The sequence below is a fragment of the Coenobita brevimanus genome, chromosome 96 (assembly GCF_032717465.1).
Source record: "Coenobita brevimanus isolate Jiangsu-jjx chromosome 96, ASM3271746v2, whole genome shotgun sequence".
Classification (NCBI taxonomy): domain Eukaryota; kingdom Metazoa; phylum Arthropoda; class Malacostraca; order Decapoda; family Coenobitidae; genus Coenobita; species Coenobita brevimanus.
The window spans coordinates 13300738-13316699 of record NC_137049.1 but is presented as its reverse complement, the minus strand read 5'-3'; the positions used below and the strand labels follow the sequence as shown (position 1 = coordinate 13316699).

Sequence of the window (15962 nt, the reverse complement as noted above, 5' to 3'; positions counted from 1 at the left end):
CCTCAGTGTCAGTGCCATTGTCTGAACGAATCTTTTCAGGAGCTCCTCTCTTCGCCATAAATCTGACCACAGCATTTATGAAGGAATCTGCATCAAGTGAGTTCAGCTTTTCAATGCGTACGGCTCGCACTGTTAAGCATGTGAAGATACAGCCGTATCTCTTTTCCTGGGACCGGCCCCTCTTCACTAGGAAGGGCCCACAAATTCTATCCCCACATACGAGAAGGCAGGCTTGCTAGGAGTCACTCTCTCCTGAGGTAGCTGGGCTATTTGCTGAGAACCCATCGTCCTCTACTTCTCCTACAAGTGATGCAATTTCTTGTTACTTGACTAATCAATGGCCGCAACCTGAGTATCCAGTAGCACTGCCAGACAGCTACTGCGACATGCTCTCACCCAGTGTGTCCTGTATTCTTGTGAGCTTCCCTAACAATTAGCTCTGCTACATGGTGTTGTCGTGGCAATATCACTGAATGCCTTGCGTCTTCAGTGAGTGGTGCCATATGAAGGCGACCTCTTACTCTCAGCAGGTCGTCATCATGCATAAAGGGTTCTAAGCGGAAGACTGGGCTATTAGAGGGCACGCGTCCTTGTGCTGTACGAGCTTGTATCTCGGCACCGTAATGCTTTCTCTGGATGTACCCAAGTATAGCATCCTAGCTCCTTCCAAGTCTGTAACTTCAAGATCCTTGGCCCTTCAGGCACCATGAAGCAAGTTTTCTTTCTTTAAGCCATGCTCCGAATCGACGGATCCATGCCACAGTCTTCTTCATACGGAACCAGCTTGAACCTGTCAGTTGCGCTCTCGGTGACTTGAGATGCTGTTAATGCTGTCGGCATCTGTTTCACTTCTTTGTCGTTGTTCAAGATTTCAGGATTTTCTTCAGGGCACTCTGGCCACTTTACTTCTTCTTGCCAGAGGAACTCCGGCCCCTGTTTCCATCTTGCATTGGTGATCATTTCATTTACAGTCAGTCCTCGTGATGCGTCATCAGCAGGATTCAGCCTCGTGCTCACGTGCCTCAACTGCACGGCACTGGAGCCACTGTGAATTGCCACTCTGTTGGCAACAGACTCATTCTTAATATACTGGAGAACAATCATCTTATCAGTCCAGAAGACAGATTCTTGGAGCTCTACTTCCATCTCTTGACGCAGTGTAGTGTCCAACTTTACTGCTACTACTGCTGCCAGGAGTTCCAATCTAGGGATTGTTAACTGCTTCATTGGTGCCAGCCTTGATCTGGCTGCTAACAAGGTACAGTGGATTCTTCCTGCTTCATTCTTTATTCTCACATAACTCACAGCTCCATATGCCTCCTCAGAGGCATCACAGAAATGATGCAGTTGATAACTAATGACCGTACCAAAGTCTGGTGGTATGATACAGCGACCAACTCCAAATTCTTATAATCCTGGAAGGTCTTCCAACCATCTTTCCCACCTTTGTCTGTTGTGTGGAGTCAACTCATCATCCCAACCTTTAGCTAGTCTGCACTCATCTTGAAATATCTTCTTAGCCACCAACACAAAGGGAGAAACAAGACCTAAAGGATCGTATACTGAACTCAACACACTAAGCAATCCTCGCTTCGTGCTTTCCTTGCTCTTTGGTTTTGTTCTAAGACCCAATTTGTCATCTTCAGTGTTTCATTCAAGATCCAGTGCACGTTCAACTGGTAGAATATCTTGATCGAGGTTCATCCTCTTCACTTCTTTAGCTCATTCTTGTTTGCTGTTGCTCATCCATTTTGTCAGACGAAAGCCTCCACACGACAGCATCTGACAGAGTGCAGTCACAAAAGTCACTGCTACATCCTCAGAAATTACAGACTTCAAACAGTCGTCTGCATAAAAGTTGTCCAACACAGTGTTCACTGATAACGAGCTAAATCTACTGGACTGATCAAGTGCTGTGCAACGAAGTGCAAACCCTGCACAACTTGGACTCCATACTTCACCAAACAAATGTACAGTCATCCTGTAGACTTGGGACAATGTCCTCGAATGTCCACCAAAGGAACCTTAACATGTTCCTGTGCTCTGGTGTGACACGTACTTGATGGAACATGGACTCAATAACTGCCATAATAGCTATCTTCTCCTGCCTGAATCTAAGCAACACACCAAGCAGTTTATGTATGTACTTGTTGAGTGAATATCCCTGTGACTCAGCTGCACAGTCAAACACTAATCTGAATTTATCAGGTTTACTGGGATGTTTCACATTAAACATAGGCAGATACCAAGTCATCCCTGGGAAGGCACTGAGTTCTTCTTCAGGCACCCGTTCAGCATATCCTTTAGCCACTAAGTTGTTCACTTCAGACCTGTAGCTCTCCAGAAGACTATCATCCTTTGCTAAGCATAGCTTGAGGGATCGAAGGCACTTCTCTGCCATACTACGATTATCGTGCAGTCCAGGCTGGTTGGACCTGAACGGTATTGGTAATTCACAATGACCGTTTTTTAACACACCGGATCGAGCCCAAAGATCCAGAACCCTTTGGTCCTCTACAGACATTGCAGGCTTCTCCTCTAACTGTTGACCTCCATCTACTGCCCAGAACCTTTCCACCTGAGTCTCTAGGCTTGTTTCTGGCACTGTCATGGAATTAATGTTGTTGGAGGGCCTTTTCTCCTTGAAAGTTTTTGTTCATTGGCCCGCTAACCATCCAACCTAGTTTTGAGTGGATAGTGTAGGGATCGTCATCTCGACCACGCCTTACCTCTAGTGGTACTAAGATCTCCGGATAGTTCTGACCAATAATTATTTCAACGCCGAGGTTGGTCATATGGGGAACTTCAAGATCTCGCAAGTGCTCCCACCGCTCAAAGTCCTTTGGAACAGCTATACTGTCTTGAAGATCAGGGATCTTTTTCACTGCAAGCACTTCTGGTAGGCTTAGTAGCTTATTCTTGCGACCGGCACCCTTCAGTTCTAAGGAAACTATCGCTGCATTTGCACGTCTCACTGTTCGAGGCGGAAAGGGACACATTTCTTGGTCCACCTTGAAGGTTTAACTTTTCCACCAAAGACTGGGAACAAAATGTCCTGTTACTTCCCATGTCTACCAAAGAAAGAGCTCGAACAGTCTTAGATCAACCTTTGCCTCGTACTAAAACACTAACTATCGGCAAGGCTATTTTGTCGTTAGTCCCTGGTGCCCTGCATCGGTAGCTTCTGTGAGTAAACTTCGTTGTCTTTTCGTTACCTCCACTGGTTCCCTTAGTCTTCTTATCTATACTTTGGAAACCCTCATGCAGTACCTTGGAATGCCATAGGTCGCAACCCTTTACACCACAGGTAGACCACTTACTTCACTGATCCACCCAGTGTTCTCCACGCAGGCAGTTGTAACAGAGTCCCCTTTTGGGGGCAAAACTAAGTCTCTTCTCTGATGTCAAGTTCTGAAACTGCTCACAGTCTGGTAACCACTGTTCTTTATTGCAAAGCTGACACCATGGTTTCTTCTTATTGCTTGCCTTCACAGCACCAGCGTCACTCTTGGTCTTTGTGGATTCAACCGAGGTGGTGGCAGAGTCCCTATCACGAACTTCAGTACTGAAACAAGCTTTCTTGGACGCAGTTTCCTTCTTGGGTTTTGTTCCCTTCTTTTCTTCATATGGTGTCTTACCTACGTTTACATACAGTGGTTCCTTCGCAATCTTTGCAGATTCCTCAATGAATTCAGTAAGCTTTTCTGTATCTGGGTACTCCTTATGTTCCCCTTTGAAATGGACCACCTCAGTGACCAGTGACCCATTTTCTTCTACAATCATAGGGCAGCCTCTCCACTATTTTTACCATACTGTACTCCAAGCCCAATCTGTCTGTTTTACCGATAGCTTTGAGCACCTCCAGGCAATCTTTGATGCTATCCGCAAGTTCTTGCAGCCCGGCTTTGTCATTTGGACGTATTTGGGGGCCTTGAATAATCATGTTTAGCCAGGCTTGTGATACCGTAAGGTCATTACCAAACCTCTCCTCCAGGATCTGTCTTGCCATTTTATATCCTTCTTCAGCTTTCATCATGTAACAACATGACACCGCTCTGGCAGCAAGTCCAGTACACAGCCGCAACAATTGGTTCTTCTTAATTGCAGGACTAACTGAAGCACTACCAATGGATTCGTCAACGTTACTTATGAACCGCCAGTAATCGAGCGAGTTTCCATCAAAGGCTTATAATTCTATCTGTGATATATGATGCATTTCTGTGAGATGTGGTCGATCACACTTTGTGCTTGCTGCCTGTGAGTCAATACATTCGTCACTTCTCTTGGATGGTTCCGTGGGAGGAGAATCCTTATGGCATTGGTACTCTGTCTGAGATGTCATTAACTCAGGAGGTTTAGATGGCCGAAATGGCTCAACTTTGGGGACTTTATCAGTCTCCTCACCACGCGGATGCCATGGGTTTGCATAAGAATCGAGTCTCATGGGTCTGTCATCCTTGGCTGAACTCCAGACTTGGTTGTTCCATGGGACATTCTCAAGTGCCGATTTCAACCTTGCTCCAATTTTCCTTATTTCTATAGCCATTCCCCTGGACTTCCTTTCTTCATAGTCGTCCCAAACTTGTTCGGCAGTGGTAGCCGCGCAGCTTCACCTTGCAGTGCCATATATTCTGATTGCAACTTGGATTCCTCTATTTGTCGCACTGTGCTTTATTCTTGTGCCTTTAACTCAAAGTTTTTGCAGCGTATTCTGAAGAATCTCTTTGGCATTCCTGAACTTGGCCTCTAGCGCAGCTCTGTGCGGCACAGCACTCCATTTAGATGAAGAATTCTTTGAGGATGTTTTCGACAGTACCGTAATCCTTGATCCTGAGGCCCTCGAACTTGCTCTATCAGGTCTTGCTGGGTCTACCACACTAGGCCCCGCATTTTCCTTTTGCCTCAAGCAGCTCCTAACTTGGCCTATATGTTCATGAGCTCTTTTTCTAGCGAATTCAAGGTATGATTCTGCCATATGCTACTCCTCCTCATTCTGGTGAGAATGTAGGATTTCAATGAGCTTTAAACGACAGTCTTCAAGACTTAAAACAGAGGCTTCTACATCATCGATTGAAACCTAACTGCTTGAACATCGGAATCATCATTCGTAATGAGTGACTGCAAGTTTTTGAGTCTCTTGGTTAATGCCTCTAATTTACCGGCTCTTGAACTTTTCAAGACTTGAATTTTCTCTGCTATCACACCTTTGTCATCTGCTTGTCGACTTCCTTGATTACCTACATAGGCTACAAAATGCTCTGCATCCAACTCATGCTGCTCCCTTTCATTTTTGCTAGTATTTTCACCCGACTCTGAGACAAGAGTGTTATCACTATCAGCAGCATCTGCGTGACTTGACATTTGTTGCAGGTAAGGAGCTCGTGCTCTTCTGCCTTATCAGACATTTAACCTCTACAGTGCTAGACAACTGACAGGACTAAATGCGATTTCTCAACAGTTACAGAAATAATACCCAAATGCTTCTGCTGAAACCCAAACAATCGATGTCAGTCAATAAATCACCATACAATTAAATCAATGGCAAAATAACTGCATCAATCACAGCAATCACCGCACAAATTATAATTCACAAACAGGAATTCAGATGGTATTGCACAGCAACAACAATAATGCAAATAAACAAAGCATTTCAAGACAATTCATTGCAATTTTACTCTAACAATGATCTTTACTGTTGCTCAGTATCCAACACAGCAATATCAACTACTGCAGAGTACTCTTTCTTTAAGCATGCAATCATGCATCAAACAATACTAAGTTGTATCTAATATGCGCGCTCCCGCAGCCAGACCCCCCACGCAGCTATGCAGCCGCATCCCCATCCCCACCCCAGGAGGACACCACGGTGGGCCGGATGACAGTTGCCCGGCCCGAGAGTGAAACGGGCCCAGGTACACCCCAGCCATATGTCCCTCTTCCCCTCAACCTGCTGAACTACAACATCGCAGGGAAACAAGACTACTCCCCTGCCGGAGCAGCCCTCGCCAGGATTTGGGTGGGACTGCTCCAGATACAGTCCCAGGCAGCACCGCGGTAATGGCCACTGTACATACCAGGAAGGGAACGGTCACTGTACATCCCTCAGCTGCTTCCCCCTGCAGCCCCACGACGACGGCCACTGTACGCGTCGGGGAAGGAATGGCCACTGTACGTCCTTCTGCTGCAGCCACATCTGGAGCCCGCCTCGGTGGTTAGCTATTGAGCACACACCGGCAGGCAAAGGCAGGAGGAGTGGAACTGCGACGACGGCTATTGTACGCATCGGGAAGGGAACGGCCACTGTACGTCCCTCATCCACTTCCTCCTCCTCCTATAGGAGTAGCCCCGCGGTAATGGCTACTGTACATATTGGGGAGGGAACAGCCACTGAACGTCCCTCAGCTACTTCCCCGTCGGGGAGGCAGACCCGCAGCAACGGCCACTGTATGCACCAGGGAGGGAATGGCCACTGTACGTCCCTCATCTGTCTCTTCCTCCTTCCGGAGCAGCACCGCGGTAACGGCCACTGTACAGTAAGCAACAATAATCGTGTCGTGAAATTTGGTGAAAACATAAGCTAACGGGCTAAGCGTCTGGTACATTCCGCCGTCTGTCATACTGACGGTTCATAATGTTTCACGAGTTACAATTAATCTTCAGACAAAACCGCGACACGACTACTGTTGCTCACTGTACATACCGGGGAAGGAACGGCCATTGTACGTCCTTCTGCTGCTACCCCAAGGGGCTGTGGAACCGCAACGACGGTCACTGTACACGTCGGGGAAGGGACGGCCCCTTTAAGCCTTTCGTCCACAGTCCTGAGGGTTCTCCCGGGGGGGAAAGGTCCCTTGCGTGGCCCACCCTCCACCCCTCGGCTGCGTGGGATGCCCTTTTCTCTCTCCCTCCAGGTGGGGCTCCCCGGAGGTGCTGCCATTCCAAGAGTGGTGGCGAGGTCCTGTCACCGAAGGCGAGGTTCGAGCCCTACAGTCTGCCACTGGACGACGCCGGATCCTGACAGACGCCCCGTGGACGAGGTGCTGCAGACAACCCCTGATGGCGCCCCGACCTAGAGGCGACGGCAGTCCCAGACCTCCCAGGGCCAGCCCACCAGGGTTGCCAGATTTTTCAAATCGAATTATCGTACTGATGTTTCAAAATTATCGTTTTTCTACCCAAATTATCGTAAAAATATATTGGATGTCTGTGAAAATTATCGTATATTTTTACTTCTACTACTACACTACGCTGTACAGTAATATGATGATAAAATAAATGGAGTTCTTTCCAACATATGTCTTCAATGGTGTTTTAAATTTATATAAACAGTAGTAGTCTCATGTAATAAAAAAGAAAAAAAAATGGAAACTCATAAAAGTTTCGATATATTTCATGGCTGATGTAAATACTGTATACAGCAGGTATAATTTAAGGAAGGTTATATAACAATATTCAGTTTAGAAAAGGTAATTAAGTTCATCAGAATTTAGTAAATAAAATAAACAATTCCTCTACACTATTCACAAATCACTGATTACACAAGATACTTTTAGATAATTCTCTCTTGGTATCAAAATAAATATATCTTTTGTACTGTATTCTTTAACTATTCGTTTCTCGGTATCAAAATAAATGCCTCCTGAATTGCGTTACATACAAACAATTACCCAATACTTTATGTTAGGTTGGATGTTTTTAGTCCGACTTCTCGTTCTAAAGACACCAGCGACTGAGCTGGGTCCTCTTTCTAGACTGGAAATAGAACACTTACAAAGAAGCAGGGCATAAAAACTCGGCAAGACACCTTAACACGTATATTGCCTTGAAATACAGCCTAGTGTCCCTTGGAACGCCCAACCACCTCCGCCAAGAATTCAGCATAGTGCCCCCGTGAACTCCCAGACACCCCCACAAGGACCCCGCGGAGAAGCAGCAGCGGCGCACCGAGACCCAGTGCGACAACGGCCCAAGTCAGCCCGGGCCGCACGCCCCTATGACTCGGAGCCCTCCCGCCATCGCCATAGCAGGAATCCTGCACTACCTTCCGGGCGAGTTTCCACCAACCAACCTCGGGGGGGAGCTGTCTGTCCAGCTCCTGCCAGTGCCCCTAAGGAGTCGGCCTGTAGCCACTCCTGCCTTCTTTAGGAGTCGGCCAGTAGCCTCTCTGAAGGAGTATTTCCTCTTGGGATGGCCAGTAGCTGCCTGCCCCTCTCTAAGGAATCGGCCAGTAGCCGACCTGAGGGTAACAAGGAGATGGCCTGTAGTCGCTCCCGCCTTCGTCACGTGTCCTTCCAGAGACGGCCTGTAGTCGCTCCACACCCCCTCCTGAAGGAGTCGGTCTGTAGCCGCTCCCACCTTCGTCAGACAGCTGGTAGCCGCTCCGAAGGCGTTACCCTCGAGTTGGCATGGAGCCGCTCCACACCCCTCTTGCAGGAGTCGGCCTGTAGCCGCTCCGAAAGTGTCCCTGGGTTAGCTGGTAGTTATTCACCCTCTCAGGCCATGGCCAGTAGCTGGGCCTTGGTGGTCGCGCCCTTGGGAAGCCATGGCCAGTAGCCGCGCCCCATGGCTGGAAGTAGCAGAGAGCAGCCCCGCCGCCCCAGTGTGAGACGAGTTCCCTGACCCCTGACTCAGAGGATGTAGAGGAGTACTGGAGAGGCCCTATAGCCTCCCCCGGTCTCTGCTCCCTACGGCTGGCCCTGGAGAAGACCCACCTGATGGACCCTGACGCAGACTGGTGCCGCAGCCCCTCCCTGATGGCGTCGCCTAGCTCCAGGGGCCACAGCCCTCGGGAACCCCAGGCCCTCCCCAGAACGCCCAGGTGGGACCTCCCTATGCCCCGATGGCGGAGGACCTCTACCTCCAGCAGGAACCTGAACGAGAGGTTCAGGCAATTGTTCGGCCCCAGTGCTGAGGGCCACACTCCTGTTCCCAGCCCAGAAAGTATGGGCCCCTTTGCCACCTGCAGCTCCTGCGAGTGATCCCGTGCCCTCTCGGCATGGCCTCCCCTGGCGGTGCCCCTGCCCCGGCAGAGCTGTAGCTGGCTTGTCTCCCTGCCGCACCCGCCGCCCAGTGACCCATGAGACAGTGACTGTGCCCCTAGTGTAGTATAACAGTGGCGAGGCGATAAAGTGCATTCGTAGTACCAGACAAAGTGTTTAAGTGAAACTGTAATAATAATGGTCTAACAGTGACATGGCGGAACAGTGAATAGTCCATGTAGAATCAAAGTGATAGTGAATAAGACCAATTCACAATACCCATCATATCACAGTAAGAGAAACACCCAAGCCGTGGAGTTTGTATTAAAAATTAACCAAAAGTCCCTTGCTCCCAAAAAATAGTAAAGTAAACACGCTACCAGTAAACTCCGCCTCATACTACCATAATCACAATTATACCCCAGTGCCTTACACCCTCCCCTAGTGAACCTCATCTCTAACTCCTCCATGCGCTCAGAGACCTTGGACTGTACTAATTCTGCATACTCCGCCTCGAGTGTTATTTTAGTGCATTCTCCCATAGTATCCTGTGAGATACTGATTATCTAGATATAAATGTTTGTGATTAACCAAAGATTATGTTGTAACATCTGCTGTTGTCGCTTGTCTGACAGAGTAATACACGTGTAAAGGTTATTGCCTGGAGTTTTTGTGTCCTGCCTCTCTCTTATTTGTTCTAAGCCCCGGTCTTGAAAGAGGACCCCACTACACGTTAGGTGTTTTAGGCCCGGGAAGTTGAGCCTTAAACACCTAGCATTACATGCCTCAATCCAACTTCCTTACAATATACATACAATGGGGCACTGAATGTAGAATGGGTATAGTGACAGGGTAGTTAAAACTGGTACACTAAGTTACACAGACACTGTTGTTACACCTGAGTCACTATACATGAGAATATCACATAGGGGTGGTGACACTGTTCATACACTCGGTCCCTTGGACTCTCCGTAGTACACTGGTCCATTTGCACTTGGGTATCACCACACACTTGTATATTGCTCTACTCCTGGGAACTTAGGTAATAACACAGCACTCTGAGTAGATTGGGTAGAGACACTTCGGGTGGTGTTCCGATCTCATTGTTTCTGTAACACACACAGTCACTGTCACTACTCTCTAATACGACACTGGGGTCTCACTGTGTCGTCACTGGGCTGCCGAAGTCAGGGCTCATTCGAGGTGGCGCCTGGGAGTCGGAGGGAGCTCTACTGGTGACTCCTCCTGCAGAAGACAAGGGACAGCTCTCGCGGGAGTCACGGCCCAGGTGCGTTTCTGGTCTGGGGTGCAGGGAGGCCCTTTCCTGTCAGGGCCTCGACCTGATGAGGGGCCCTTGGGGCTGGGGCCAAAGTGTCAGGAGTCAGGCCTGCCACTTCTTACTCCAGGCGGAGGGCCAACAGTGAGTGGGGCCAGGGCAGTCCCGACCTGGGGTCCAAGGGCTGGCCCTGGGAGGCCTGGGACTGTGGTCGCCTCTAGGTTGGGGCGCCATCAGGGCCTGACTGCGGCACCTCTCCCGCGGGGCGTCCGTCAGGACCCGGCATCGTCCAGGGGCAGGCTGGAGGGCATGGATCCTGCCTTCAGCGACAGGGCCTCGCCACCACTCCTGGAATGGCAGCACCTCCCGGGAACCTCACCCGGAGGGAGAGACAGAGGGGTGTCCACGAGGCCACAGGGTGGAGAGTGGGCTGCGCAAGGGACCTCCTCCGGAAGAATCCTCGGGACTGTGGACGAAGAGCGTACAGTGGCCGTCCCTTCCCCGACATGTACAGTGGCCATTGTCGCGGTTCCACAGACCCTTGGACTAGTAGCAGAAGGACGAACAGTGGCTGTTCCTTCCCCAGTGCGTACAGTGGCTGTTGCTGTGGTGCTGCTCCCGAAGAAGGAAGAGGCAGATGAGGGACATACAGTGGCCATTCCCTCCCCGGCACATACAGTGGCCGTTCACGCGGGTCTGCCTGCCCGATGGGAAGGAGCTGAGGGAAGTACAGTGGCCATTCTCTCCCTGGTACATCCTGTGGCCATTATGGCGGTGCTACTCCCGTAGGAGGAGGTGGATGAGGGACTTACAGTGGCTGTTCCCTCCCCGACGCATACAGTGGCCGTCGTTGCGGTTCAACTCTTGCCTTTGCCTGTCGGTGTGCATACAGTGGCTGTCACACCGAGGCGGGGTCCAGATGCGGCTGCAGCAGAAGGACGTACAGTGGCCGTTCCTTCCCTGGCGCATACAGTGGCCATTGTCGCGGCGCTGCAGGGGGAAACAGCTGAGGGACGTACAGTGGCCATTCCCTCCCCAGTACGTCCTGTGGCCGTTACTGCGATGCTGCCTGGGACTGACTCTGGATCACTCCCACCCCGATCCTGATGAGGCCTGGTCTGGCTGAGAAGTAGTCTCGCATCCCTGCGACGTTGTGGTTGGGCAGGTTGAGGGGAAGAGGGACACAAGGTCGGGGCGCACCTAAGCCCGTCTCGCGCTGAGCTGGCGTCGTGCTCGCCTGGCCCACTGTGGTGTCCTCCAGGGGTGGGGGTGTGGCTGCAGGTCCGTAGTGGGGTGGGGGGTCTGGCTGCGGGAGCGCGCATTTCACTTTAACGGGAATATTTTTAATGATATTAAATAAATCTCGTCGACGCTTCACAGAAAAATTGAAGTAACAGTAAACCGTCAATGTGACTTGAAATATGCCTGTACATTTCGTACAGTACATGTACAACAAGCCTAGCTATCTCATAGACACAATTACCCTACGTGCATAAAGGACAACTACGATTTCTCATTTTACAGATAACATACTATCTATGGAAAAGATTTACTCTTGATGAAAAGCCTTTTTTAATTATCATTTTTTAAAATTAAAACTCTTATACCATAAAACACAGAATTATCGTACAGAACGTACGATAATAAGAAAAGGTATCGTACTTTGCATATGCAAGTCCCACCTGATTCTGGCAAGTGTTTCCTTCGCTGGAGTGTAGTGTACTCTCACTGCACACTGCCCGGTGGTCTGGTTGTGGGGATTGGGGCGTTGGGACACGGGAGAGATACGCCGTTCCGTTCCTGCCTGGACGGCTCATCAGGTAAAACAGTCTCCCCGTCATCTCCTGGTGGGGTGGAGGTCATCCCCCTGTACTCTCCTCCTGGGGTGGTGGTGTTGGGCGCACCGCGCCACGCAGGTATTTCAAAGGTGGTCTCTCAACTTGTAAATAGAGAAGAAAACCGGATATGCAGTTTTGCTTTTAATGGTCTGATACATAACCAGTGCTGGCTAACAGATGGTTCTGTACCGGTTATGAATAGGTCTAATCCAGCAGTACATATTTACATGACTCGACACGTACCCAGCAAACAATGAAATGACAGGCCAGCACTGGCATGTAACGGAACTAAGGGAAAACGGCAACCATGCACTGGACCGATTCCTGGCCATAATATTCTGTTTATATCGGGCCAATTGATGTGAAACTTGTGTTGGGCCGATATATAAATAAAACTTTTTTTTTCCAACACTGAGTTGAAATGGCAACCATACATTGAACCGATACCTGGCAGTAATGGTTATATATATATATATATATATATATATATATATATATATATATATATATATATATATATTCTTACGCATCCTGAGTTGCCAGTATGCGAAACTTCAGCACGAGGACGTACTGGACTGGACCCCCAGACTGCCTCACTGATTTATCAGAGTGGCCCAAAGGAGTGAAACGGAGTCGACCCGGTCCCATTGCACCATCCACTCTTTACCCCCCCCCCCATCTCAACCAGACGTGTCGGGGGGGGGGGGACAAGCCTTCCTATTGGAGCCGGCAGCACTCATTTTATATCATTGGTGGAGATAGACTGTGGGGGCCCACTGTCCCGACTTTTCGTCGGAGATGGAGAGAGAGCGGGGTAGTAGTAGCAGTTTTGACTCTGGGGTGTGTGGGAAGTCGAGGAGGGATATTCTGTGCAGCATGGCAGCAAGTTGGGCTGGGTTTAAAGTAACTTGGGGGTGTTAGTTTATTTTGGTGCTGTGTTTGTGTTTAACATTTGTCTTTGTACGTGTTGCGATCTTGGATAGGATATAAGTGTGATTATTTCAGAGGGGGGATAAATTCCGAGCAATCCTTTTTGTGAACCTGGGTATTATCAGCTAAGTCCATTATTTGTTTGTATTTATTTATTTACTACTTTTTTATTTTTGTTTTTTTTGTTAATGTCACTTTGGGTTTGTAAATACACTGATAGCTTGAATTTGTGCCTGTGATATATTTCCCTTTGCTTGATTTCTCCTCCTAGCAGACTCAGATCTGCCCCAGTGAAATATTTCGCTGTTGTGACTCTGGACAAGCGAGGTAACTGCTTCGTGGCCCCCAGGGTACATAACAGAAGTGGTGCCGTGACCAGGATTGCTCGGTTCGATTATCCACCGCTCGGTTATATTTCTGAAGGCCTATTATTTAATTTTAACTTTGTTTGTGTATTCATAATGCCTCACTTGATTAATGACGAGGACTCAAAGAATTTTCTTGACTCGAATCCAACCGCTGAAGATGTTGACCAGCTCTCGAGGAATGAGCTAAGGGTCCTTGCCTCTTACATGAATTTGACCATTTCCAGCAGTGTAACAAAAGATATGTTAGCCAGTGCAGTTAAATCAGAGCTGTTTGGTATTCACACAGAAAATGGTCAGAACCGTGATGATTTGGAACAGACGACTGGTGGAGATGTTGGGGGTTCGGAGCTGCGTGATGCTGTCCTTGGTACCTATGAGAACTGTCCCCTTCCTCCGGGATATACTGCTGCAGAATATATAGAGTTGGCTAGGATCAGACAAACGGAAGTAATGGCAAACCATGAGTATCGCATGGCCCAGTTGCATGCCCAGATCTCCGCCAGTTCTTCGGTTCAGTCTCCCCCTAAGGGCCTGACTGAGTAGTGTCATCCCTCCTTTTGTTGAAGATGATGTTGAGGATTTTTTTGTTTTGTTTGAGGATGTTGCCAAGGGGCATGGGTTGGACTAGAAAACAATGGCCATTTATGCTCCAATCTGTACTGACAGGGAAAGGTCGCACCACGTATGTTACTTCTGAACCGGATGTGAGACGGGACTATGATCGCCTCAAAAGTCTATCTCTCTATCTATTGCCAGACGCCTCAATCCCGTTTGGGGTGGCCACAAACAAATCGCCTTCAAGTCGCCCTGTCCCCCGCCATTTCACTGCCCTGCTCCCAACTCACACCCCCCTCTCTCATATACCTCTCCACCCCATCCCTCCATCTCATCCTCGGCCTCCCCCTCCCTCTTCCCCCCTCCACATCACTCACATACACTCTCTTCGTCAGTCTTTCACCCTCCATCCATCCTCTTCACATGGCCAAACCACCTCAGTGTGTTCCTCATAATTCTTCCTATCACATCCACATCCACACCACAACTCTCCTTTATATCCTCATTCGTCAGCCTATCTCTCCATGTGACTCCACATGCTCCTCTTAACTCATTTCCACTGCTCTCACTCTTGACTTATTGTCCTTCCAACAACGTCCAAGCTTCACTTCCATACGTTAGAGTTGGTATCACAATACTGTCATGTAGTAACTTTTTCACTTCCATGCTCGGTTCCCTGTTTATCACTGCTTTCAAAGAACCGGCAACCTTTCTTCCCTGCTCTACCCTTTCAGGCACTTCACCCTCCAAACCTCCATCCTTACTCATCACACTACCCAAGTACTTAAACGTACTCACATTTTCCAATTCCTCACCATCCAACCTCGCTGTGCATTCACTGACTTCACCTCTCTCAAAGACCATCACTTTACTCTTCCCTACATTCACCTTTAGATTCCGTTTCTTACACACTCTCCCAAACTCATCCACCAAGCCTTGCAGCTCCCCTTCGTCTTCACTCAACAACACAGTATCATCTGCAAACAAAAGTACAGGGAGTTTCCAAACACTATACTCTCTCACCAGGGCCACTCCAACATGCACTACCCTACCTTGTACCTCTTTTATTATCCCATCCATGTACAGATTGAACAACCATGGAGACATGACACATCCCTGTTTCAACCCAACTTTCAAAGAGAAAAATTCACTTAGTTCACCATCCACACGCACTGCAGCCTTCGCACCATCGTACATACTCTTCACAGCATTCAACAACTTCCCATCTACTCCATATATTCTTAACACTTTCCACAATCCTTGTCTATCCACCCTGTCATATGCTTTCTCCAAATCCATGAAAGCCGCATACAACTTCTTTCCCTTCTCTAGAAACTTTTCCACTAAAGATCTAAGAATGAATATCTGATCTGCACAACCTCCCTTCCTAAAGCCTCCCTGTTCTTCTCCAACTAATTTCTCTGTTCTATCTCTAACTCTGTCAATAAGTATCCTACTATACACTTTTCCTATTATACTAAGACAAATGCACCTATGATTACCACACACTTCTTTTTCCCCTTTCCTTTGTACAAGGGAATAATTATACCTGCTTCGTGGCCCCCAGGGTACATAACAGAAGTGGTGCCGTGACCAGGATTGCTCAGTTCGATTATCCACCGCTCGGTTATATTTCTGAAGGCCTATGTATTATTTCATTTCATTTGTAACTTTGTTTGTGTATTCATAATGCCTCACTTGATTAATGACGAGGACTCAAAGAATTTTCTTGACTCGAATCCAACCGCTGAAGATGTTGACCTGCTCTCGAGGAATGAGCTGCTTTCCAGGAACTGAAGAACAAGCCTATCACTGCCCAAATCATCGCCTTCTCTGACTATACTCTGCCCTTCCGCCTATGCACGGATGTATCCTTTGTGGTAATCGGTGCTGTCCTCGGCCAGGTACAGCAGGGGCAAGGACACATTATTGCTTGTGCCAGCCGCACCATTAACCAGGCTGAAAGGAATTATGCTGCTATGAAAAGAGAATGCCTAGGCATCATCTGGGCCCTCTG

At 48.5% G+C, this 15962-nt stretch overlaps 1 protein-coding gene across 1 annotated transcript; it reads right to left on the bottom strand.

Annotated features, from left to right (window-relative positions):
• Positions 1–726: 726 nt before the first annotated feature.
• Positions 727–2611, bottom strand: LOC145413460 (uncharacterized). The gene is made up of 2 exons (XM_080283159.1): positions 1975–2611; positions 727–1373 (listed from the first exon to the last, which is right to left on the bottom strand). Exons 1-2 carry the CDS (start codon positions 2609–2611, stop codon positions 727–729), a joined length of 1284 nt encoding a protein of 427 aa, XP_080139285.1.
• Between the last annotated feature and the right edge of the window lie 13351 nt (positions 2612–15962).